Source organism: Trachemys scripta, chromosome 5, assembly GCF_013100865.1.
Source record: "Trachemys scripta elegans isolate TJP31775 chromosome 5, CAS_Tse_1.0, whole genome shotgun sequence".
Lineage (NCBI taxonomy): Eukaryota > Metazoa > Chordata > Testudines > Emydidae > Trachemys > Trachemys scripta.
This window is the reverse complement of record NC_048302.1, coordinates 138,884,574-138,911,225: the sequence shown is the minus strand read 5'-3', so window position 1 is coordinate 138,911,225 and position 26,652 is coordinate 138,884,574. Positions and strand designations below refer to the sequence as shown.

The 26,652-nt window shown below is 46.9% G+C and overlaps 1 protein-coding gene across 1 annotated transcript in view; it reads left to right on the top strand.

The window, feature by feature from the left end:
* Positions 1 to 26,652, top strand: part of DCTN1 (dynactin subunit 1) — a gene marked incomplete at its 3' end in the record, with an annotated part of 104,372 nt that overhangs the window by 32,312 nt on the left and 45,408 nt on the right. Inside the window, exons 4-5 of the mRNA XM_034772558.1 lie at positions 888 to 919; positions 13,752 to 13,772. Coding sequence (XP_034628449.1) covers positions 888 to 919; positions 13,752 to 13,772 — 53 coding nt within the window. The remainder of the gene's footprint in view (positions 1 to 887; positions 920 to 13,751; positions 13,773 to 26,652) is intronic.

The window sequence follows — 26,652 nt, the reverse complement described above, 5'->3', positions numbered from 1 at the left end:
TTTAACAAAGGAGGAGGAGAAACCTACTCGAAGTTTGGAGGTACCTTTAAGAGAAGCTCAGAAGGCAAGACTTTGCCTCATACAGCTTGTCTCTTCTATGCACTTAATTTTATTTGCACACATGTAGCTGGTTAAATGTCTACCTTTCCTTGTACTCAGTAAGATACCTGACCTGTGCTCATAAGTTAGCCGTGTGGAGAATTTCAGATGACTAACTATAGAAACGTATTTTAGTTTACCAAGTGATGTTACAGGCCTGAGATGCCTTTAGCTGGCCCTGTTTTATGGAGATATATCACCTTTGATTACCAGATGGAATTTAATTGGTGGAGGCAGGGTCATGTGTCCGTACTTCTGTGTTCCTGAAAAAGGGGCTTTTTAGGCTTGAGATGATCCAAAGCTCTCTGAAATCTTGCCGTCATCTAACCAGAGGCAGGGAAGATGTCAGGGGCTTGTTGTTCTAGTCTGAAATAGCTGATATTCCTTGGATCATAGAATCATAGAAGATGAGGGTTGGAAGGGATCTCAGGAGGTCTAGTCCCACTCCCTGCTCAAAGCAGGACCAACACCAAGGAAAACCAACTTGAGTTATCCATAAGAACACAGTACACTTGCTGCCCTAGAAAAGGCCATCTAATTCAGCACGCCTGCTCGTTTTGCTGCACTGTAACCTTGCTTCTTCCCAGACTTTTAATTCCTCCTTTTAGAGACACATCTAGTGATCCTTCAGCTAGACCTAGACTTTGGGCTTAACTCTCTCAGTGAAGCAAAGGATTCCAGAGAGTGAGTTGGGACTCCCCTCTGCCCTGCTGCTCATGTGCTAAGAGCCCTGAGTGGTACATGTGTCAAACATCTCATGGTTCTTTGTTTTTCTGCTTTATTTCCAGAATCTTTGGAAGCTGCCAAAGCCAGCAAATTGGTGAGTACTTCAGCTTGAAACCCTGCTGCCTGCTTGAGAAACTCATTCCACCACGTCAGTGTGATGGCTGTTGGGAGGGGAGGGTTTGCACACACTAATCTGCAGAATTCCCTTCATTAGCTCTTCCTGCCTTTCCAGAGTTTAACCGGACGTCTGTCTGCAGCCTCACAGAACTAGTAACCATGCATTCAGCAGGGCCGGGATTTCAGCCAATGAACATCTCAGATTAAAGGGGGCAAAAAAGGAACCCCCCAAATAAAATGGCTGGTGAGGAAAGTCTAGCTTTTGCGTTATCCAGGTGTTACACAAGGGATTCCTTCTGGGGTCAGTCAAGAGAGCCAGGCACATCAAAAATAGCTTTATTCCAAATGACCAGAAACCTTTTCAGTTCATTACAAACAGCCCTCTCCCAGTGGGGTCACACCGGTGGGAGGGAGGCCAACAGTCCAGCACTGCAGCCTGCTATAGATTTTTTTTTTTTTGGGTTATTTTTCATTTGATTCAGTATTGCAGAGCTTGCCCCTGAATGCTCTCCAGTAATGTGAAATCGCTGTTTCCCTCCAAACGACCCTTACATTTCAGAGCCGGAAATGACCCTCTCGTTAACAGCATATTTTAAATTCACCTTTTCTGCTGAAAACCTGTTGGATTTCCTGGATATGTGCCTAGCTTACAGTTAAGCTTTATATATACTGCCCTAATTCTCTTTGTCCAGGAGTTCTCGTGGCTCATACAAGACCTATGTGGGTGTCTGGGTGTCCAATCATAGGACTGGAAGGGACCTCGAGAGGGCATCTAGTCTAGTCCCCTGCACTCGTAGCAGGACTAATTATCTAGACCATCCCTGACAGGTGTTTGTCTAACCTGCTGTTAAATATCTCCAAAGATGGAGATTCCACAACCTCCCTAGGCAGTTTATTCCAGTGTTTAATCACCCTGACAGTTAGGAACTTTTTCCTAATGTCCAACCTAGACCTCCCTTGCTGCAATTTAAGCCCATTGATTCTTGTCCTATCCTCAGAGGTTAAGAAAAACCATTTTTCTTCCTCCACCTTGTAATAACCTAAAAATAAATTAGTGGAGATATCTTATCTCCTAGAACTGGAAGGGACCTTGAAAGGTCATCAAGTCCAGCCCCCTGCCTTCACTAGCAGGATGAAGTACTGATTTTTGCCTCAGATCCCTAAGTGGTTCCCTTGAGGATTGAACTCCCAACCCTGGGTTTAGCAGGCCAATGCGCAAACCACTGAGCTATCCCTCCCCCCAACCTTTTAACTTGAAAACTGTTATCATGTCCCCTCTATTTTCTCTTTTCCAGACTAAACAAACCAATTTTTTCTATCTTCCCTCATAGGTCATGTTTTCTAGATCTTTAATCATTTTTTGTTGCTCTTCTCTGAACTCTCTCCAATTTGTCCACATCCTTCCTGAAATGTGGTGCCCAGAACTGAGCACAATACTCCAGTTGAAGCCGTATCAGAGTGGAAGAATTACTTATTGTGTCTTGCTTACAACACTCCTGCTAATACATCCCAGAATGATGTTAGCTTTTTCTGCAACAACGTTACACTGTTGACTGATATTTAGTTGTGATCCACTATGACCCCCAGATCCCTTTCCGCAGTACTCCTTCCTAGGCAGTCATTTCCCATTTTGTATAGGTGCTACTGATTGTTCCTTCCTAAGTGAGTACTTTGTATTTGTCCTTATTGAATTTCATCCTATTTACTTCAGACCATTTCTCTAGTTTGTCCAGATAATTTTGAATTTTAATCCTATCCTCCAAAGCACTTGCAACTCCTCCCAGCTTGGTATTGTCTGTTAACTTCATAAGTGTACTCTCTATGCTATTATCTAAATCATAGATGAAGATATTGAATAGAACTGGACCCAGAACTGATCCCTGTGGAACCCCACTCTTTATGCCCTTTTCCAGCATGACTGTGAACCACTGATAACTACTTTCTGGGGGTGATTTTCCAACCAGTTTTGCACCCACCTTATAGTAGCTCCATCTAGGTTGCATTTCCCTAGTTTATTTATGGGATGGTCACACGAGACAGTATCAAAAGCTTTACTACGTCGAGATATACCACATCTACTGCTTCCCCCCATCCACAAGGCTTGTTACCCTGTCAAAGAAAGCTAGCAGGCTGGTTTGACACATGCTGTTACTTATCACCTCATTATCTTCTAGATGTTTGCAAATTGATTGCTTAATTGTTTGCTCCATTATCTTTCCAAGTACAGAAGTTAAGCTGACTGAGCTGTAATTCCCCAGGTTGTCCTTATTTCCCTTTGTATAGATGGGCACTAATTTGCCCTTTTCCAATCTTCTGGAATCTCTCCCATCTTCCATGACTTCTCAAAGATAATCTCTAATGGCTCAGATATCTCCTCAGTCAGCTCCTTGAATATTCTAGGATGCATTTAATCAGGCGGTGGTGACTTGAAGACATCTAATTTGTCCAAGTAACTGGTTCTTTCCATATTTTAGCCTCTTCTGATCCTACCTCATTTTCACTGGCATTCACTGTTAGATGTCCAATCACCACCAACCTTCTTGGTGAAAACCGAAATAAAGAAGTCATTAAGCACTTCTGCCATTTCCACATTTTCTGTTGTTGTTTTTCCCTCCTCATTGGGTAACGGGCCTACCCTGTCCTTGGTCTTCCTCTTGTGTCTAATGTATTTATAGAATGTTTTCTTGTTACCCTTCATGTCTCTAGCTAGTTTGATTTTGTTTTGTGCCTTGGCCTTTCTAATTTTGTCCCTACATACTTGTGTTATTTGTTTATATTCATCCTTTGTAATTTGACCTAGTTTCCACTTTTTGTAAGACTCTTTTTTTGATTTTTAGATCATTGAAGATCTCCTGGTTAAGCCAGGGTGGTCTCCCACCATACTTCCTATTTTCCTACGCAGAGGGATAGTTTGCTCTTGTGCCCTTAATAATGTCTCTTTGAAAAACTGCCAACTGTCTTCAATAGTTTTTCCCCTTAGACTTGCTTCCCCATGGGATCTTACCTACCAACTCCCTGAGTTTGCTGAAGTCTGCCTTCTTGAAATCCATGTCTTTATTGTGCTGTTCTTCCTCCTACCATTCTTTAGAATCGTGAACTCTATCACTTTCACCCAAGTTGCCTTCCACTTTCAAATTCTCAACCAGTTCTTTCCTATTTATCAAAATCAAATCTAGAACAGCCTCTCCCCTGGTAGCTGTCTCCACCTTCTGAAATAAAGTCTCCAGTACATTTGAAGAACGTATTGGATAATCTGTGCCCTGATGTGTTATTTTCCAAACAGATGTCTGGGTAGTTGAAGTCCCCCATCATCACCAAGTCCTGTGCTTTGGATGATTTTGTTAGTTGTTTAAAAAAAAGCCTCATCCACCTCTTCTTCCTGGCTAGGTGGTCTGTAGTAGATCCCTACCAGGACATCACCCTTGTTTTTTACCCTTTTTATCCTTATCCAGAGACTTTCAACAAGTCTGTCTCTTATTTCCATCTCAACCTCAGTCCATGTGTATATATTTGTAATATCTAAGGCAACACCTCCTCCTCCCTTTTTCCCTGCCTGTCCTTCCTGAGCAAGCTGTACCCTTCTGTACCAATATTCCTGTCGTGTATTATCCCACCAGGTCTCTGTGATGCCAATTATGTCATAATTGTTTTTATTTATTAGTATTTTGAGTTCTTCTGCTTATTCCCCATACTTCTTGCATTCATATACAGAAATTTAAGATACTGATTTGATTCCACCCCCAATTCTGTCTTGTCTCTCCTTTATCCCTGCTATAACAGCCCATGTTCCCCCACAAATTCTGACCCTTCTCCCAGGTCTCCAGGTTCTTGACTTACCTGTGGGCTTTGGTCACCTGCCCCCTTCAAACCTAGTTTAAGGTATGTTTCCTGAGCCAACAGAAAATTGGAGCAGAGGCATAGATGCCATTCTTTAACCCTTCGGAGACGTCGGACAGTCTGACCCCGCTCAGTCAAAGAGCTGCTCAGACTTTAGAAAGGCTCGGTATGTATATGGGTGCTGAGGACATTCACTGTTACATGGTTGCACAGTTTTTGTACATCTTCATAACACAGGCCAAACACTAACTGCTGGGGTTAGGGGGAAACTTCCCCAACAGACAGGCTATTCCAGGGATTTTCAAACTTCATCGCACCGCGACCTCCTTCTGACAACAAAAATTACTACACGACCCCAGGAGGGGGGACCGAAGCCTGAGCCCTATGGCCCAGGATGGGGGGGCCAAAGACCAAGCCCCACTGCCCCATGTGGGGCGGGGGGGTGGGAGGGATGACACCAAAACTGAAGCCCAAGGGCTTCAGCCCCAGGCAGGGGGCCTGTAACCAAAGCCATGCCACGCAGGGCTGAAGCCCTCAGGCTTCATCTTCAGCCCTGGGCCTCAGCAAATCTAAGCCAGCCCTGGCGACCCCACTAAAATGGGGTTGCGACCCTCTTTGGGGTCCCGACCCACAGTTTGAGAACCTCTGGGTTATTCCATAGTGGCTCACTTGGGGTTTTTCTTGCACCATCCTCTGAAGAATCTGATGCTGGCCTCTGTCCGAGATAGACACTGGACTACATGCAGCCTGTCCCATCTAGTGATTCCTGCTTTATAACACGCTGTGGATATTCCTCCTCCTAAACATTCACTGTGGCAATTGCCAGTGTTCTACATGTACTGTAGGGTTCTTTGGGAATCCTCTTAACTGCTCTGAATGCTGTGAGGGTGCAAAACACCCACTGATCCCCGGGGGAGCTGCATGCTCAGCTACATACAGCCTTCCTTTCAGCTTCAGTGCTGGAAACGTTAGGGCTCTGCCAGCTCAGGCTCGCTTTCCTTGCGACCTGGGATAGCTGCGCACATGGAAACAACGTGGGCTAAAGCTTTGAGCTGCACTCAGCATTTTGCTCATGTGTGGGCAAGCAGCGCATGTAGCTTGGGTGTAAGTGACACTCTGTTGACTGGTACCCTATAAATACTCCAGATACTTCGAATGGGTTTTGCTTTAGGGCTTAATGTTAAAAATTCGGACTGCCCAGTTGGCCCGTCTGTCTGCGCCTGGCAAGCCTGTGCCTAGATGCTTGATAATCTGGCTCCGAGCCGGCACGAAATCCTAGGCAAACGAGCCAAAGCTCAATATCGATTGCTTTAGAGACTGCATGTCCCCCCATGCAAGGAGACGCTGCCCTTGCTTCGATGCTCTGGTGCTGAGGGCCAAATGTGCTGGGACAAAATCCCTAACAAAGCACGTGCTCTAGGCTGAACGTTCCCCAGCATTGCTGCCCATTTCAGTCGTTGCTGCTGATGGTCCTGAGGCTCTTCGCACTCAAAACTACGAGAGCTGAGTGCTGCAAGGGGGATTGGTTTGATAAGTTACCATCGTCTGATCCAGGTTTGGTAGCTTACAAGCAAGTCTTGTTTTCACTAACCCTGTTCTTCTGGGAGAGCAATACAGCGGTGCACAGGCAATCCAGGAAATTTTTGGAAAGCGTAGGGGACAATTTCCTGGTGCAAGTGCTGGAGGAACCAACTAGGGGCAAAGCTTTTCTTGACCTGCTGCTCACAAACAGGGAAGAACTAGTAGGGGAAGCAAAAGTGGATGGGAACCTGGGAGGCAGTGACCATGAGATGGTCGAGTTCAGGATCCTGACACAAGGAAGAAAGGAGAGCAGCAGAATATGGACCCTGGACTTCAGAAAAGCAGACTTTGACTCCCTCAGGGAACAGATGGGCAGGATCCCCTGGGAGAATAACATGAAGGGCAAAGGGGTCCAGGAGAGCTGGCTGTATTTTAAAGAATCCTTATTGAGGTTGCAGGAACAAACCATCCCGATGTGTAGAAAGAATAGTAAATATGGCAGGCGACCAGCTTGGCTAAACAGTGAAATCCTTGCTGATCTTAAATGCAAAAAAGAGGCTTATAAGAAGTGGAAGATTGGACAAATGACCAGGGAGGAGTATAAAAATATTGCTCAGGCGTGCAGGAGTGAAATCAGGAAGGCCAAATCACACTTGGAGTTGCAGTTAGCAAGAGATGTTAAGAGTAACAAGAAAGGTTTCTTCAGGTATGTTAGCAACAAGAAGAAAGTCAAGGAAAGTGTGGGCCCCTTACTGAATGAGGGAGGCAACCTAGTGACCAACGATGTGGAAAAAGCTAATGTACTCAATGATTTTTTTGCCTCTGTCTTCACGCACAAGGTCAGCTCCCAGATTGCTGCACTGGGCAGTACAGCATGGGGAGAAGGTGACCAGCCCTCTGTGGAGAAAGAAGTGGTTCGGGACTATTTAGAAAAACTGGACGTGCACAAGTCCATGGGGCCGGATGCGCTGCATCCGAGGGTGCTAAAGGAGTTGGCGGGTGAGATTGCAGAGCCATTAGCCATTATTTTTGAAAACTCATGGCGATCGGGGGAGGTCCCAGATGACTGGAAAAAGGCTAATGTAGTGCCCATCTTTAAAAAAGGGAAGAAGGAGGATCCGGGGAACTACAGGCCAGTCAGCCTCACCTCAGTCCCTGGAAAAATTATGGAGCAGGTCCTCAAGGAATCAATTATGAAACATTTAGAGGAGAGGAAAGTGATCAGGAACAGTCAGCATGGATTCACGAAGGGGAAGTCGTGCCTGACTAACCTAATTGCCTTCTATGATGAGATAACTGGCTCTGTGGATGAGGGGAAAGCAGTGGATGTGTTATTTCTTGACTTTAGCAAAGCTTTTGATACGGTCTCCCACAGTATTCTTGCCACCAAGTTAAAGAAGTATGGGCTGGATGAATGGACTGTAAGGTGGATAGAAAGCTGGCTAGATCGTCGGGCTCAACGGGTAGTGATCAATGGCTCCATGTCTAGTTGGCAGCCGGTTTCAAGTGGAGTGCCCCAAGGGTCGGTCCTGGGGCCGGTTTTGTTTAATATCTTTATTAATGATCTGGAGGATGGTGTGGACTGCACTCTCAGCAAGTTTGCAGATGACACTAAACTAGGAGGCGTGGTAGATACACTAGAGGGTAGGGATCGGATACAGAGGGACCTAGACAAATTAGAGGATTGGGCAGAAAAAAACCTGATGAGGTTCAACAAGGACAAGTGCAGAGTCCTGCACTTAGGACGGAAGAATCCCATGCACTGCTACAGACTAGGGACCGAATGGCTAGGTAGCAGTTCTGCTGAAAAGGACCTAGGGGTCACAGTGGACGAGAAGCTGGATATGAGTCAACAGTGTGCTCTTGTTGCCAAGAAGGCTAACGGCATTTTAGGCTGTATAAGTAGGGGCATTGCCAGCAGATCGAGGAACGTGATCGTTCCCCTTTATTCGACATTGGTGAGGCCTCATCTGGAATACTGTGTCCAGTTTTGGGCCCCACACTACAAGAAGGATGTGGAAAAATTGGAAAGAGTCCAGCGGAGGGCAACAAAAATGATTAGGGGTCTGGAGCACATGACTTATGAGGAGAGGCTGAGAGAACTGGGATTGTTTAGTCTCCAGAAGAGAAGAATGAGGGGGGATTTGATAGCAGCCTTCAACTACCTGAAGGGGGGTTCCAAAGAGGATGGAGCTCGGCTGTTCTCAGTGGTGGCAGATGACAGAACAAGGAGCAATGGTCTCAAGTTGCAGTGGGGGAGGTCCAGGTTGGATATCAGGAAAAACTATTTCACTAGGAGGGTGGTGAAACACTGGAATGCGTTACCTAGGGAGGTGGTGGAGTCTCCTTCCTTGGAGGTTTTTAAGGCCCGGCTTGACAAAGCCCTGGCTGGGATGATTTAGCTGGGAATTGGTCCTGCTTTGAGCAGGGGGTTGGACTAGATGACCTCTTGAGGTCCCTTCCAACTCTGATATTCTATGATTCTATGATTCTATGATTCTTTGGCCAGTTATGGAGGAGCCAACGTTTGTTGGCTGAAAGTACACGGCAAGTGTCTTGCTAGGGAGTATGGCACTAGCTTAGGAAATGCTGTCAAAATCAGTGTCCTCTCCTCCTCTGTGTGATGACCCTTCCCTTGGCCAAGAAAGACCCGATGTTACTCTGTAAAACTCAGAGCTACTGGGCTATCCAAAGTGGTTGCTTGAGAGCTTCATGGCATTGTTGTCAGCAGCGTTCCCAGCCCATTGTTGGAGGCCACCTCTGCTTGTAGCCCATGGTTCTCTTTGTCTGAGAAGCCCATCTTTACTCTGAGTGACGTGTCTGTGCAAGCCTTCGCCACACGTTGCCACAATTGTTTTTCATCCTGAATCCAGTTTTTAGCACCTATACAAAGACACGCGTTCTGTGGAGACACTGAATCAACTAAGTCCAGAAAATTATCAATAGAACCTTTCACAGTAAAGTCAACCTTAAAGAATGTTTAGTATAAGAACAAATCAAGCTCATGCGAAGCAGTGGTCACTCCTGCCTTGCAGTCCCAGAGGCTGTCTACACTGCAGTTGGGTCGTGAAATTCCTAGCTCAGGTGCATGTACCTGTGCTAGCTAGAGCCTAGGTGCGTACTTGGGTGGCTAGCTTGGCCCATGGCGTCGCAGTCACACTGCTATTTGTAAAAAGCAACAGAGAGTCCTGTGGCACCTTCTAGACAACAGATATATTGGAGCATAAGCTTTCGTGGGTGAATACCCACTTCGTCAGACACAAGCCTTGATGCAGCCGACGAAGTGGGCATTCACCCACGAAAGCTTATGTTCCAATACATCTGTGAGTCTATAAGGTGCCACAGGACTCTTCGTTGCTTTTTACAGATCCAGACTAACACGGCTCCCCCTCTGATACTTGCCTGCTATTTGTAGTGTGCTGGCTCGAGCTGGGAATGACACCTCCTAGCCGCAGGGTAGATGTACCCTGAGTGTGAAGTGTGGCCTGTTAGGAGTGGACCATCCATTGATTAGACTGGCATGTCATTAGCACAGATTCCTTAGAAATCACAATATCTGTCTCTGAGATGTGGATTTTCTGTGTTGTGGCATCTCTTCTAGCATGTTGATCTTGGCAGATAACTACTGCTTCGTTGCAGTTCTCTCTTGTTAACGTGGTACCTCTTTGCTTTCTCTGCTTCTGAGAATGTGGTACCAAGAACCAAGGTGGGACTGATAGGATATCTCCATATCTCCTAGAACTGGAAGGGACCTTGAAAGGTTATTGAGTCCAGCCTCCTGTCTTCACTAGCAGGACCAAGTACTGATTTTGCCCCAGATCCTTAAGTGGCCCCTTCAAGGATTGAACTCACAACCTTGGGTTTAGCAGGCCAATGCTCAAGCCACTGAGCTATTCCTCCCCAGACTTCATAGCTTTCTCCTCATTTCTCTGCTTTGCCTATTTTGGACATATTTCCTTCCCTTCAGGAAGGGGATGTGGTGTCGGGTCCCCTTTTCTTGAAAACTGTTTCAGTAGTGAGAAGCAAAAAGAGCAGCGTCCTAGAACTGTATCCAGTTAATCCTCAATAGTCATGCAAGTTACTGGGCTCAGTCTGATACTAAACCCCACTTAGAGTAAGATGTGTTCTGTGCCCTCACAAGGCTTAGTCTCGTTTAGGCAAGTCATGGGACAGCGTCTCAGGAAGAGTGAGGAAGAAGGATCAGTTCCTGGAAGGACGTGGGTTTACCAAAAGAAGAGGGGACTTGGCAGATGGGGAGTGGAGGCCGTTTCAAACAGCAAGGTCATTAGCACAAAGCCAAGAGCATGAAGGCGATGGAACGTGGGTGCAAAGTGGGTGTAAAAATGCTACCAAATCAGAACAGTTCATTCACTCACCCTGCGGGGAGCCTTTACATCCCCTTTGCCCGGGGTAAATAACTCTACAAGGTGCAAGGCAGTGAAGTCAGGCCCTGAGACACCAAAGCCAAGCCTTGCTCTCCTTCAGGCCATCTGCAGTGCTCAGTTACTTAAAGCTTGTCTATACAGGGAAGAGTTTCTGATTAACTCCCTGTGTGGATGCTCTTATTCTGGAATACGAGCATCGAAGAACATCCACACAGGGAGTTAATCAGGAATAGCTATTCCGCTTTCAATTCACATCCTACCTTCATCTAAATTACCTTCCTGTGTAGACAAGCCTCTATTGATTCTGTGTGACTTTGGGCCCATAACTTCTCCTCTCTACCTTGGTTTCATCCTCTCTGTAGTCGGAATGCTACTGAAGACCTTTCCCATTTTTACTGGGCATGAGGAGTGATCGCGTCTCTGTGCTGAAGTGCATTTTACAAGTGCTCTTGTCCCTTGATGATTGCATATTGGATTTGCAGAGCACCCTGACTGTTGCTTGAGGCAATACTGCTGCTCTTCAAGAAGAGCCTAATTGTATTAGTAAAAATACTGTCTGAGACGCTTGAGGACATCACAGAGCAGCTTCCCATCTCTCCCGAGGACAGAGGCTTACTGCTGTTTGTTGCCTTTCCTTACAGTCGAGCTGCAGATTAACAGTATTTTGCCACTAGATGACGCCAGAGTCCAGGGAAAGTGCTCTGTGCCCCGTTGAGCTATAAACCGAGTGTCCAGTGATCTAACCTGGCACGTGACAGGAAAAGCTGATGGTCTCCAGGTCCTTTGGGGATTAACTTTGCCACCCTATAGTCAAGTTACCAGCCATGTCTTTAAGATGATCCCTTTAGCCAAAATAGTCTCCCTTTTCTTCAGTCTCTCCAAGGTTAAAGGGCCACGGGATAATTTAGACCTCAGATTTTTGTATAAAGTGTTTACAGACAGATTTGTTTTGCCCTTCTATAGCAACTTTCATCCAAAGATCCTGTGTCTTACCTCCACTAATCCTGAGCCAACATCCCTGGTGGGTAGGTAAGGATTTCTACTTTGAACTGAGATGCAAATTGGAGAAGTGTCTGTTAACACGTGCACACCCCCCCCCAAGAGCACCTGACCAGTCAGTGGCAGAGCTGAGAATGGAACCCAGGAGTTCTGTTTCCCAGTTCCAGTTTCAATCACTAGGAGACATTCCTGCCTTAATTAAAATATTGTCTCGAACACATTGTTGAAGCTCGCTCATGAGAGCCCCAAAATGGAATGAAATGGTCTATTTCGTGGTCCAAAGCCATTGCAATGTAAACAGTAAACCAGCAGGGCGGTGGACAGATGTTAACACACTGCAGTGTGCACGTAACACAGGGAAGTTGTTGTTTCCTGACATCACTCAAATGTGTCTCTGTGCTGGGGTTGGATTTCCTGTGAATTTTATCTCCACTCCTTTCTGCTAATCCCAGGGATAAATGCTGGTAATCTGTGACTGCATCATGGTAACCAGCCAATTAGAAATCTGAGATTCTCACTGCTTTAAGGCTTCCCTTGGCACTTTATAATAGCATAGAATTTGTGCCTTGTGTTGTGTCCTTATCCAAATGGAGGATAAGTAAATGCATTTATTGTTGAATCTGTTTATGTAAAAAAGCTCCTGGTATTTGAATCTAAGGTGAACACCACTAGTTCATTTTCCCTAAGGGCGTCTGTCATCCCAGCCTCCGACTGAGAGCGCCCAGTCAGTAAGCATGCTGCTTGATAAAGCTAGAAGAGAGGTGGCAAAGCAGAATGGTTCTGCTAATCTCTGGGAAGGTGGACACAGGACCTGTGTTAACATGGATGAAATAAGAGGCTTACGCAAATGTGTAAATACGGCAGCAGTAGCCTTCTCCCTAGGCCTCACTCTGACTGCTGTGGTAATTGAAATAATGGTGGTGCTTCTGGTTTTGATATGGAGAAGTGACTCATGGTACATGTCTGCAGAGGTCAGTGCTACTTGGGGAAAGGAGAAAATTCTCGTTTTCTCTCTCTCTCTCTCTCTCTCTCTCTCTCTCTCAAAATATTTCGGCCTGGTTTGGTCGATAGATTCGACACAGCCAGGGCAGATCTGTCTAATGGGGAAAGTGGCATGTTCAAGCCTTTATCTTCGTATAATTTGAGCCTTAAATATTAGTTATAACCCAATCATGAGCAATTGTTCTTGTCCCTCTTGGGTACTGCAAGTCTGCCCAGTTTGAATTCACTCCGCTCTAATTTTACATTGGGGAACTTGACTTGTGGCTGGCTGTAACATACAAAGAACTCACCAGGGGTAGCGCAGCAGCGTCTGTACACACTTCCCTGCCCCACCCAGCACCTGAGCAGAGATTGCTGACCTGGGGCTCCAGTTGGAATATGAACAGTGTTTGCTAGGGATGAGGTTGGGGCAGACCTAGCTCCCTAGCAATCCCTGGCTTCTGGGGGCAAATGCATTGACTGACAGTAGGGAAACAAAATAATACCCAGCTCTTACCGCGTTTGTCGTCAGTAGAGTGTGAAGCCCTTCACAGAGCAGGGCAGTAGCCATAGCATTATCTGTTTTGTACAGGTGGGGAAACTGAGGCACTGAAGGGCAGCGACTTGCCCAAGGTACCCGGCAGGCCAGTGGTAGAGCTGGGAATAGAGCCCAGTCTCCTGAGTCCAGTCCAGTGGACTTTCTTCACTAGGCCCCACTGCCTGCCAATTAACTAAGCTGTCAAGTGCAGTCATTTGCCTTTCAAAATGTTCTTTGCTGGAACCTTAGAAGCCTTAATGCCCTAGGAGCCAAAGCCTGATTATAGCCACTCTGGGATAAAGCCCACGAGCCTCAAGGCAACTGCCAGCAGGTCACATTTCACAGACTTGTTTAGGTTAATCTGGGTGCTTTCTTCCTTGCTGATTGTACGTATTATTGAGATCTGGTGACTTCAACAGAACAGATCAAAGTACCTTCCTCAGGAACAGCAGGGAAAGCTGTATAACCGCTGTGTGAATGGTTCACTTCTGTTGTGCGTCCAGGCAGTGTAAACTCTAACTTCTAACTTTTGTCCCCTCTTCATGCAGCGTGGAGCGAAACCTAAAAAGGTGGTGCATTTTTTTTGGCAATTCATCTGTACGTTGCAGAATCTCCTGGCCGCATGAAATGCCCCCAAATACATCTCGGCTCATTGTCACTCATTGCTGCTGTGCCTTCCATTGTATGGTCGCATGTTTACTCATTGCATGTGTTCCCCTTCTCCTCGGCTGGCCCAGCTTGCTTACGAGGGGCTAGTAATCCGAGTCCAAACGCACTGGGGGAAGAGCATTGCTTTATGGGAAAGTATCTGTCACCACTTCTCAGCCTGCCACGCAACCCGGTAGGGAACGTGGCTTCGTAAATCAAACGATGTTATTTTTCTTGGGAGTTTTGAGAACTTTCTGCTGTTTCTTCACAGCATCAGGATAAAGCTTTCACACCAGTGCTGAGTGTGAATTAACTATTTGTACTTGTGAAATGTGCCCACCATATTTCTCTCTGGGTGATGTATTGAAATTCTTGACATCAACACACGAGTCGGCTTTAGAATCAAAGGCCCAACCCACGTATTGTGATCTCCATCCCGTAGCTTAGGCTGATACGTTAACCTTGGCTTTCACATTCTGGTGCTTTGTTTCCTTCCAACTATTGCTGTAATGGATGTAAATCTCCTGTGTAAAGCCCCAGCAGCGTGCTCAGAGCTGGGCACAATAGATGTAGGCACATTCCCTGCCCCATTGAATGTACTGTCTACAGGGAGAGATGAAAACAGACCGCGATTGCTCTGGATGATCAGAGAGGTGCCGTCACAGGGCATGGTATGGTTTTGAATCAGCTGTACCTGCTTCCAAACTCTGATTTTTTGCTCTCTTGAGACAGTTTTCCCTATTGCTGGGTTTATCTTCCTGGCTATCTATTTCGAATACTTTGCACAAAATATTCCAGTGTCAACCCACCTCCCTTAGCAAACTGATACACATCGGCTACCGGATGTTTTCTTTCTGATTTGAAGACAAGTCACCATTTTGCCTAAATGTAATACTTGTAAAATGACAGCTTTTCCCAAGTCCCTCTTTTTCACACTAACTTTTCTCTTGAAAGAGCCACCTCCCTTACACCCATCCCTGTTAGATCCCGGCAGCAGCCAGGGCAAAGGAGAAGGCCAGAAAATCCTGGCAGATCTGTCGTTTGTTTCACATTGCAGTTGTATCAAAAGGAAAGCTATCCGGATCTCAGCGGAGCTTAGCTGTCTGACTGGGGCACGTTGTAACCTGGACAAGGAAACCCTGCAAAAACTCTAGCCCCCCAGATACTACACTGATGGGCCCATTAGAAATGCCAATGAGACAGTACCTGCTTGTTCCTGTGAGTGATGGCATGTAGTGCTGCTGTGGACCTTTCACTTCCAGTCTATATAACGCTTCGGCACTTGGGAGGAGAGAGAATCCGAGCCCAGAACTCCATCTGTCCCTTCCACAGAATGAGCACAAGTGGGGAGCAGAGCAGGAGGAGAAGCTGTGCTCCCCTGGAAGTTTGGTGTTCTGTAGTAACTGTTCCAAGCCTCTTTGTTCTGACCAACTCTGTGACCTCTGTCCAGTCTGAAATCTCTGCATGTGTCTGAGCTTACTGATCTGCATGCGCTTTGCCCTGTTACTTCACTCTCCTGCTAGCTCTCGTCCCTGCTGTTCTGCATGCTGCGGTTACTCACACCCAGCTCTGGCTTTCCCGGCTCTGTACGCTTTCTCTGATGGCAAACCTCTAGCGTGTGTTGATTTTACTTTCCAGTTTTGCCTTACTTCATTGTGAAGATCGCCGCTGGATTGGGTTGGTGGCAGGAATGGTACCATCTGGTCAGGGTATTAATTGTCTGACTCTAAAAGGAGTAATTCTAAGTCGGACCGAAACCAGAGAGCCCATGACGCGAGTGGGGTTTCCTCACTAACGTTGTGGGACTAACCCTGGGATGGAAACCAAGATCGGACAGGTATGTCCTAGAACTTCCTCCCAGCCTCAGCTCATTTGTAAAGTTTCTTCTCGCCCTGCTCCTCACTGTTCCATTTTAAGGGTTGAAACCATCAATCAACTTGCCAGCTCTTTTCCTTGTGACCACTTTAGTGTCTGGGAATCAAAGTTCTATTTGGTAAAACTACTAATGCCTAAAAAGAAATAACATTATTAGTAGGCAAATCCATATTAATGAGATTAGGTAGCTCTTTGCAGTGCGTGGTACATGTTGGACTTTAATCGGTTTAAAAGCTGTTTCCTTCTGCTCTATTTTGGGTGGCAGATGGCCCCAGTCCTCCGAGATTGGTCACCTCTTAAACTGGGGCAAAGAGCAAATACAAATAATCAGACCTCTTCCACTCTCTGCCTGCCATCTGGAGCCAGGTATTCAGCAGGGAGGGTGGAATAGGCAGCCTCTTGCTTCAGGGGTGTTGCCTCTCCATGAACTTCAGAGAGTAACACTAACTCCACCCTGGCCTCCATTGGAGTCAGAGTGACTCTTCTCGAGGGCTCCCAATTGCCTATTTCTCTCAAGGATTGAGACAGGTGCTGTTTCCACATGACACCTCAAGGAACTTCTGCTGTGCCTTTGGGTCAGTTTCCTTTAAGGCCTGCATACCGGGTGCAGGGGGAGGCCAGGAGCTTCTTGCTGGTAACGGTGGAGCTGTGCAGTAGCACGAGGTTTTACAGATCAACGAAGTTCATATTCCTCCCCAAAGGTATCCACTGCTCTTGTCATTCTGCATTCATCCCACCAGAGATGCCAAGAGCAGGCGTTGTGAATCTGCTGAGGGGAGCACTTGATGTTTCGGCCCATGCTGCACTTGCACGAGTAAAGAACACAGCTGAGTGAACAGCTCGCTAGGGAGTGCAACACCGGGAGAGTGCTGAAACCTCCTGCCACCTGCAATGTGACAGGCTGGTGGAGAAGGGCGAGTAAGCTAGCTGTTTAAAGGCAGCAAGATGGCCATTCTCTCCAGTTTTGGAATGAAATTACAGCTCACACAATCCTCTGTTCATTGCTACAGTGCTGTCTGGCAGAGCAGTTACTGTGCAGAGAGCAAATCCTGCCTCAAATACCTGGGACTGGCCCCCCTCACTGAAATGTCAGCCTTGCAGTGGAATAGTAGCACGTAACAGCTGCAAAGACTGACATCTGAGGGGTTAAATGAGCAAAAAGCCTGACCCCTTTCTGTCTTAACCCAAACCTGTAGGTATCTGCCTTGGACGTATCCGTAGTTCAGCCTGGAGTCGTGTCCACTAGGGAGTGGTGGAAAAGCCATTCATTTATGTACAGGTTGGCACAAGGCCCCATGAGCTTGGCAGTTCAGGTTGTGGTGAGGTTGGAAGCTGGGATCCAGGAGCCTTTCTGCTTCCCATGTGCTGAGAAGCTCCGGTCAGATGTGAGTAATCAACATTGCCATTTTAGTGGGATCAGCCTCAGGAACCAGCTTTTTTGTTCCTTGAGGAGACAAGGTTTTTAAGCTCTGAGATGCTCCAAGGTGCAGCTCATTTAAGGAGACTGACCCCAATCAGTAATGGGGAGAGGTGCCTGAGGTTCCCTAAGCAACTTGGGGAATAGCAATGGGCAGCCGAAGATGGTTGTGGTGGGCACTGCCCTACTCTGTTTTCCATGAGATACATCCTGATCTTTGCTGAAAAAGACGGGCAGTGTCCTGTTTCCACACTCAGGGGTCCCAGCCTCCCCGGACAGTGGCTTTGGAGAGTTCACGTGTGGGATTATGGGCAGCTGCATGGAACGCCCAGGCTGGTGCATAGTGTCCTGTTGACTCGGATGTAGCCAATTGTTTGAGTACACGTTCTTAATGTTTAGGACCAAATAACCGAACTTAGTCCAATGTATAAAGATAAAGCAGTACAGTGCGAGAAGGAGACACACACACTCTCCTTCTGGGAAGCAAATTCTCACTGAGTGTTCATCTTACACAGGTGTGCTTCAAAGATGCGCATTTCAGCTACTAGTATTTACGGTGTGATTTTTATAAGTTACAAAACTCTTTACACGTCACTTTAAGTTTAACCCACTACTTTGTGCCACCTTTGTCCTTGGTGCCTCCCTGTACTTTCTCATGTCTCCGTTTTGAATGCTACATTCCAAGCGTTGATGAGCCAGGAAAGCATTCGGTAACTGTACTTGGTACAATGTATTCATGTATCTTGGCTTTGGTATGTTTCCAGTTTTCGAACACCGAAGCTGACTCTAGCTTTGCAAAGCGTTGTGGGATGCTCTGGAGGATGGTGTGGACTCCACACTCAGCAAGTTTGCAGATGACACTAAACTGGGAGGAGTGGTAGATACACTGTAGGGTAGGGACAGGATACAGAGGGATCTAGACCAACTAGAGGATTGGGCCAAAAGAAATCTGATGAGGTTCAACAAGGACAAGTGCAGAGTCCTGCACTTAGGACGGAAGAATCCCATGCACTGCTACAGACTAGGGACCGAATGGCTAGGCAGCAGTTCTGCAGAAAAGGACCTAGGGGTCACAGTGGACGAGAAGCTGGATATGAGTCGACAGTGTGCCCTTGTTGCCAAGAAGGCTAACGGCATTTTGGGCTGTATAAGTAGGGGCATTGCCAGCAGATCGAGGGATGTGATCGTTCCCCTCTATTTGACATTGGTGAGGCCTCATCTGGAGTACTGTGTCCAGTTTTGGGCCCCACACTACAAGAAGGATGTGGAAAAATTGGAAAGAGTCCAATGGAGGGCAACAAAAATGATTAGGGGTATGGAACACATGACTTATGAGGAGAGGCTGAGGGAACTGGGATTGTTTAGTCTGCAGAAGAGAAGAATGAGGGGGGATTTGATAGCTTCTTTCAACTACCTGAAAGAGGGTTCCAAAGAGGATGGATCTAGACTGTTCTCAGTGGTGGCAGATGACAGAACAAGGAGTAATGGTCTCAAGTTGCAGTGGGGGAGGTTTAGGTTGGATATTAGGAAAAACTTTTTTCACTGGGAGGGTGGTGAAGCACTGGAATGGGTTACCTAGGGAGGTGGTGGAATCTCCTTCCTTAGAGGTTTTTAAGGTCAGGCTTGACAAAGCCCTGGCTGGGATGATTTAGTGGGGGATTGGTCCTGCTTTGAGCAGGGGGTTGGACTAGATACCTCCTGAGGTCCCTTCCAACCCTGAGATTCTATGATTCTATGCTTGACACTGGTGAACAGAATTGTGGGAAGAGGGTAATGCATTCAGTTAATATTAATTCCCAGCACCCATATACATAATGTGTACTATGTTAATACCATGCACGTAATACCTATTAATGTGTATACTACACCTAACATATATGTATGGACTAACAGTACCACTCTACCACATTTCTGTGCTCAGAACAAGTTGCTGGCTCTTGGGGACAAAAGAGACTCCTCCATTGCCCCTCGTGCTGTACAGAGAGGCAGAAGATGCTGGGTTGTTTTAAAATATGGATAGGAGAACTAAATGGGACAGTTTAGCTGAAGGTTGGGCAGATACACTGTCCCGAGTTATAAATTAGCCAACCAGGGGAGCTGCCTGACTGGCTAGCGGGTTCCGAGCTGAAAAGAGACAGGGCAGCAGTCAGTCAAACAGTTGCAATGGGCAGATTGTGGCTGGCAGAGTTGTCTGGAGCTGAAACTGAGGGCCTGTTCCATCTGATCCTGGAAGTTTGAGGCCCTTGTGAGGGGGAGCGTAGCCAGCTAGTGCTTTGTCCATTTTATACCACAGCTGAATGGAGACAATGAAAAACTCTGTTTCTAGGGAGCATTATTGGGAGGAGTTGATTCAGTGATTCATCAAACAGTTTGTGTCTGCCCCATAGCAGGTGGCTTGGAGCCAGTTTGTTCCCTGCCTTTATTTAGCCTAGCTTTATAATTCTCTGTATGCAGAATCTACCCAAGCTTCCTCCTGTGACCTATAGAAGCAGCCCCATTGCTTGCACCATCCCAGAGACCATTCAGCTATCAGCATAACATTCAGTGCTCTGGGACTCATTTTTAAGGGTTGTATTCTGAGCCCAAATACAAAAGATTCATAACAAACAGGGCTCCCTCGTCTCTCATGCATTCAGCAGCTGCTGCTACTTTGTCCATCTCATGTTGCGTCTCTTGTTCCACTACTTCCCGCAGTGTCCACTCCCAGGGGTGTCTCTTAGGAGTTTGTGTACTGTACTAATGTCTCCGTTTCTTGAGCAGATGCGCCTGTTTTGTCCTTGAGAGGGACCAGGTGCATGTCTGCTTATGGATGGCCTGAATTTTGGTTTTCTTTAAAGAAAATGGAACGACCCAAGCCCAATTAAATTTTTTAAATGAAAAAAGAATCAGATGATCCTTCTGAAGTGTGTGTTTCTCATCTGGATTGCAGGGTGGACGTGTCAGTTTTCCTGAGCCTTTTTGTGGGAGGGGGGCAGAGTGGATCCCGTGCACTTGAGAACTCTTCTTTTTACAGTGAATTCTTCACTTACCTGGGAAATATTTCTCTGGCCCAGCCAATAAGCTGTGATGACCACATGTAATTTCTCTAAGGAATGAGCACTGTTACTTACTGGCAGTATCTTTGGTGCAGGAGCATGACCATTTCCGTATTAATCGGGTGAAAGCTGCAGAGTTCCACAGGAGCAGTAGATGGTGGAACAAGCGGGTAGTTGCTGTTTTTTGTTGCAAGTGTGTACCGGAGTTCTCACTTAGACGGGCCGTTCGAGTAGTGGCCTGGCAGCAGCTCCTTCGTTAAAGACACAGAAGTAAAGCATGTATCAGGCCCGCTGCCCAGAGGAGTTGGGAAGGGCTAAATGTCTTAGTTTATGTACTGGCGCCATGAGCCCTTTATTGCTTCCTCTGACCATGAAATCAGTCACTTTTCAGTGCGTACCTGCCATCCAGCTCTGAGAGCGCTTATGTACTGGACAGTGTGCTCAGCTCTCTCACATTTTGAATTGTGGATTGTTCCATTTAAGAACCAGTGTGTGTTCTCCTCTGTAGCTTTACCTATTTAGTATTGTCTCAGGACTAATGCATTTGTAAAAGATGCTGCCAGCACCCCAGTGACACAGACACTCCTTTTGGACAGGTGCACGTGTCTTCCAGCTTTCTAAGATCAGGCACCTGTATTAGAAATGGCGTTGAGTCAGTCGATGGCCTTTCCACTTCTTATAGGATCCCTGTCAGCTTTTGGGTGACTCAGTGAACGCTGTGCTGTGCACACTGCCAAGGAAGGGGCGTACGACAAGTGGCCCTCAGTTGCCTTTAGCTAGTAGACAGACCTTATTCCAGAGGAGTGTTGGGCACTGCTTGGGTAAAATTGCAAACTCAAGCTAATCTCCAAACTGAGAACGTGGCAACGTGCTGATGTAAATAGCTGTTAGTGCCGTCAAAGTCCATTCCAGGAGTCTTTCTCTGTGGGCTTGCATACAGCGGCATGGCTGTGCCACCCCAGCTGCGGTGTTGTAGCACTGCCTACACCAGTGGGCGGGATTCTCCCATCGACATAGGGAATCCACCTCCCCGAGAGCCGGAAGCTAGATGGATGGAAGAATTCTGGCATCGACCAAGTGCTGTCTACACGGGGACTTAGGTTGGCTTAACTATACCGCGCCGGGAGGGGTGTGTGTGGATTTTTCACACCCCTGGCCAATGTAGTTAAACCTACTTAACTTTCTAGTGTAAACCAGGCCTGTGTGTGGCCAGTGAATAGCAGACAATCGTCTTCACTGCAATACACACAAATAGCATAGTGTACATCTAGATTGCACTAAACTCTGCCAATGGCACATTCCCATGAATGCCATTTAGAAAACAAGGTTGCTGTGGCCGTGCCAGTCCCAGGGTATCGAGACACAAGGCGGGGGAGGGAATATCGTCTATTGGACTGACTTCCATTGGTGAGAGAGACGAGCTTTCGAGCCACACCGAGCTCTGGGAAACGTACTCAGTGTGTTGCACTTGTACGCTGGTGTGTGTTATCTGGGTCCCCCACGCCATTTGTACAGACTGATTGGTGTGGGTAGAACTGCACGCTAAAGGCAAACTCCTGAGTGTTCTGCTATAACTGTGTGGGTAAAAGTGAGTGAAAGGTTCATAAATAAATCCCTGTGGAAACGTCGTCAGTTCTCTGGCTGGGGCTGGCTCTAAGAGCACTCACAGAAAGGTGGAGAGAGACTTGCACTTAGACATGGACTGGGGCTCTGCTCAGCTGGCATGCTCCATTTCTGGGTGTCCAGTCTGGGGTTGATCCTTCCTTTGTCAAATAATTGTGATGTCTGTTTCAGTTCTCTGCCTCTTAAACACTCCGGCGCACCCCACTCTGCATGGCCCCCCTGGAGCGCTGGGCTCCTTTCCATAGCCCTGTGAAGGCCTTGACTCTGAAATCATCTCTTGAATAATTTCTGCAGCTCTGTTATTGCTGTGCATCAGTGTCGCAGCTCTTAGAGGTTGTTCTCAGTGCTCCTTTCTGGTGATCTGCTGCTTCAATGGATTGGTTGGTTGGTTGTTCATCCTTTAAGCGGACGCCTTAAACAGGTCCCACCCCTGGGAACTGGAGTTTAAGTGTGTGGTGCCTGTGTTGATTTGGATTCAGCTTCCCATTAGGTTCAGTAGATCTGCTTTGTCAGATGTCTGAGAGCCTTGCTGCTCATATCGATGTACTGAGCTGCAGGTTCTCTGACATGGCTCTGCTGAGACCTCCCATGTTTGATATTGCCCTGGAGGCAGTGCCAACTGCCATCAGATGTGCATCTGCAGAAGCCCGACTCCAGGCAGCTCCAAACTGAAGAATTCAAGAGCTCTGACTACAGCGCATGATCAGAGCCTGATCCATCAGGTTAATCCCAGAGACAGAAGTGCCACATTTAACATGCAGCTCCGAGGATCCTGCATTGAGATGCACGCTGGGAGTTGGCTTTGCTGGCTTAACGTGGCCAACAAAATGTAGTTGCAGAGACCTTCAGAACCACATGCTGTAAGGGTTTTGCTGCCAGCTGGGGTAGCTGTTGCTGTGTTGCCACTGGCAGTTGACCCTTCCTGACCCACCCTGGGGCGTCAATAAGCAGAGGTATTTTCTTGAGTACTATCGCTACCTTTTGGACACTGAGGACACACAGGATTTGCTAAAGGTCAAATACATATCCACAGCAGCAAACAAGTGATTGTGATCTGGAGAATCCAGCCTTCTCGCCACCTTTAAAGCAGCTTGCGAGAACCGCTGGATTGAGTTGATTCTTTTTGGTTCACTCAGGGAATTCTTAAGGGCCAGAGTAGCTAGGTGAAGAGCAGCCTTGCCATAGAAGTGCTCTTGCCTTTGTAGCCTATTCTTGAGGAGCAGCTGAAAGTGTGGAGGACGCCTGATGCCTCCCGCCTCTCTCCTCGTCCCAGAGAGTAGAAAACCGGGATATCTTGCGCTGGGGATGCTGCCCTCTCCCACCCTCTTTCCTTGTTTCATGAGAACGTAGTGGTTGGGGTAGCAATGCCCAGGGGTAAGACTGGCCAAACCTCACTTTAGTACTGCCGGGATCTGTGAGCTGCTCCTTTACAGGTTCTGGAGACCAGGTTCTGTAGCAAAAGGCAGGTCTAGCTATGGAACAGAGCTTTCACCACCACCAGATAATCCATGCTCTAATATAAAGGCGTTGCCATGGCCAACATCAAGTATGTGGTGCTGTTGATGTAGTGTGGAGAACTGCTGCCTCGAGGTAGATGCCCAGAAAGACTCTGGTCTTTATCCGAATTCTACAGAGATCCAGAAAAGCTCGAGTACCTTCAGCGTGCTGAAGAGACCCTGTGTGGAGATCATCCAGAGAGCACTTTGTGGAAGGTGATGCTGACTGAACCCGTCTGATGTTTCCTTGCTCCTCCACCTCCTGCTGGGGGAAGTGAAAGGAACCTACCCATAAAGTATCACCCTCTTATCCACCCTGCAGGGCAGGAACAGAAGGGGCCTACGCCCCTGGCTAACTGATTGGCATGTGCAGTGGGCTCCCACGTCCCATTAGCCCCTCCGATGTAGCATTGCTGAAGGTTCTGACCCTGCACCAGGAAGTATGGGTAAGTAGCCTGATGGATGCACTTGGCCACCTGCCAGGAGCCAGATGGCTGTATCTAAATTGTGCAGGACAGATGACAACAGAGAAGCAGCCTATGGAAACCATAAGCCCAAGCCTGCAATACCACATCTTGAGCTGAGCGTGTAGCCGTGTTACGTCCTGGGATCTCTAACTTGTCTGCCTCCATATTATGATGATGCTGTAGGCAGCTAGTATGGATTCTGTGCTTGAAGACATCCATTATCTATAATGCTGCTAGAGGAAAATGTTTTGAATAATTAAACAGAAATCCCCTCTTGTTGCTAAGGTGTTCTCGCTCTGTAAATTGTTGCCAGAAAGCAGATTTCTGAAAAATATGGTCGTGTTCTGTGTGTCTCTAATCCAGCTTGGAACCAAGGCACGCTCCTTTGCTCTGTCATCTCTATCACGTGCTATAGAGTCTACCAATGAATGAAGTCCGAGATCCCAAAGGACCTGTCTGTGCTCTCCATTGGTACTCGTCAGGGGTTTTAGGCATTGCAGCTGCTTCCCAAGAGGAAGACACATTCTCTGGCCTGGCAATTTAGTGTTTCAGATCTAAATTGACGCTTGGCAGCAAAATGGTGGCACAACATAGGCCTGCATTGTTAGAAATGCTCTCCATTTTCTGTACCTCAGACTTCAACCAAGCTCTGCATCGTTTATTTTCTTCCCAGGACTTGCACGGCAAGGGATGTGCACAGAGCCAGACGGACTCCGGTCCAAAGTGCTTAAAGTGAAAAAGTCAGTTCAAGACTGACAGAGTGCTATGGGCTTTATCTGTACTGTATTGTCCAAAAGAGATTCACAGTTGCCCTGTTCAGTGTCAGCTGGGCAGATATTAACAAGAAAAGGGGCTTTCTCCCCTGTTGATAGGAGCAGTATTCAGCACTCCATCTCTTGAAACCCAAACTAACTGGGGCTGTGATAGGTGAGCAGCCTATTATGCTGATCTCCCATTGTCCTAAATCAGTTTTATTTTATTAATGTGTAACAAACCCCCCAGAATCTGCTTTCCTTTCCCCTTTCCCACCAGTGCTCTTCAGCCTCTGGCCCACAGACTCTTGGGAGTCCCCAGACTATGCCTAAGATTTCCAAAGGGCTCCGCACCTCCCTATGGAAATCTTTAGGGGTCTGCAAATGGAAAAAAGGTTGAAAACAGCTTTAGGCTGTTGCACGGTTTTTGTAGCTGCCCCCAGTGCATTGGGTAGTGCTTTTAAATCAACACACGCTTCTGATCAAGTCCAGTTAATGTAATGAAAAGATGGGCTGACTGGTCGCCATTTCAGTTTGGGGCCATATGTATGCCGGTCTGTTCAAATAACCTTTCTCATTCGGTCAGCTTCTAAGACACTTCAAAGCTTGATAGGCCAGGGAAGGAGCTTGGAAATGGGGCTTTTAATGCTAAATATATGAATAATTTTCAGAGGGAAAATGTTCTCTTTTTACATATCAACAAAATTATGAATAAAACCTTGAAATCTGAATGTTGCAGCCCCTGAAAAATACATGGTATGGTAGGAACATCCAGATGTCGAGTTCATGTTGTTATCCATTGGTGCCTCTTCCTTGACCCTGTATTGTTGGGGGAAGAGGCAGAGAAGGTGAGGGTAAATTTAATGTAATTTTAAAAAATCTTTTATCAAGGATGTCAGCAGCGTACCCTCTCTCATTTCAAGGGACGCTGTCAAGGTGAGTTTGGCCCCAGTTTGATACCTGTTCTATTGAATCCTTCTGATTCCACCAACATCTTTTACTCCTCAAAATTAATTGTAGTAAATGCTGGATAATAAAAGCTCTTACTTCAGGTTAAGGGAGTAACAGCCCCCCATTTGCTGATACTGTTGGAATTGCGCTTTCCGTGTGTGGCTCTTATTTGTAAGTATAGTTCCCATCCGGTGCTGGGGAATCTCTTGGGATAGTGGATGGAGGGCACAGATTTATTTACATGCGGGGACTTCTTAGACCAGTGTGGGGTGATTTTAACTCATTCACTGCCTGATTTTGAAACCGATACTTTGATACCTGAGGACATTTCCAGTCATCCTGGCATCCCATTAGAAACTCCTAATTTAGATTTTCATTTTAAAATCTATTTTTCCTCCCCCCCCCAACCCCCCCCCCAAAATATTTTTTGTTTGCCCTCAAACGTCTCATACTTGGTCTGTGGTCCAGAGGAGAAGAACGTCAGACCTTCCTGAAATGATTGACCAACCCATTTTTTGTTATGAGACGTGGAAAAAAAAGTTGGTTTCAGTTATAGAAATCCTTTTTGCTACTCCTATCTGTAGAACCTCAGTCTAGAGTTCACTAGTCCTAGATGAGAACTCCTATCATGGATGCATTGGACAAAGTTCACTTCCCCAGTTTAAAAAGTTATTTAGGGTCAATAATTCCCAGACACATGACGTCCGGGATCCAGGGCTAAGAATATTTCCTTTATTTTTTTTAAAAAGTGCCTAAGCCCTTATTCTGTAGAATGTTATAATTTTAAAAACTAGAGTTTGTAGTTTTCTTGTAAATCAGGGAATTCCTAGCTAATGTGCCAGCGCTGTCACCACTGCCCTACTTTCCTCCCCCTCTCCTCCTACAGGCTACACACCCTCTTCTTTCACCAGGATTTCCACTACAGGCACCGACAGCTCTGCACTGGTCAGACCGGGGCTCTGCATACTGGCCTGGGAACCATTATCCCAACCTCCTACACCTTCCTGCTCCAGGCCCGAGATTTCCTCCTCTGAGCACAGGATTGAGATCCTGCTTTGGCCTGTCACCCTCCCTGCATGAATGACTGTTCTCTCCAGATACAGCCGAGAGACCCCCTTTACCCCAATAGCCAGCCTGCCAGCTCCCCAGGCCCTCACACGGGCTAGCACTCTCGTAGGGTCTCTG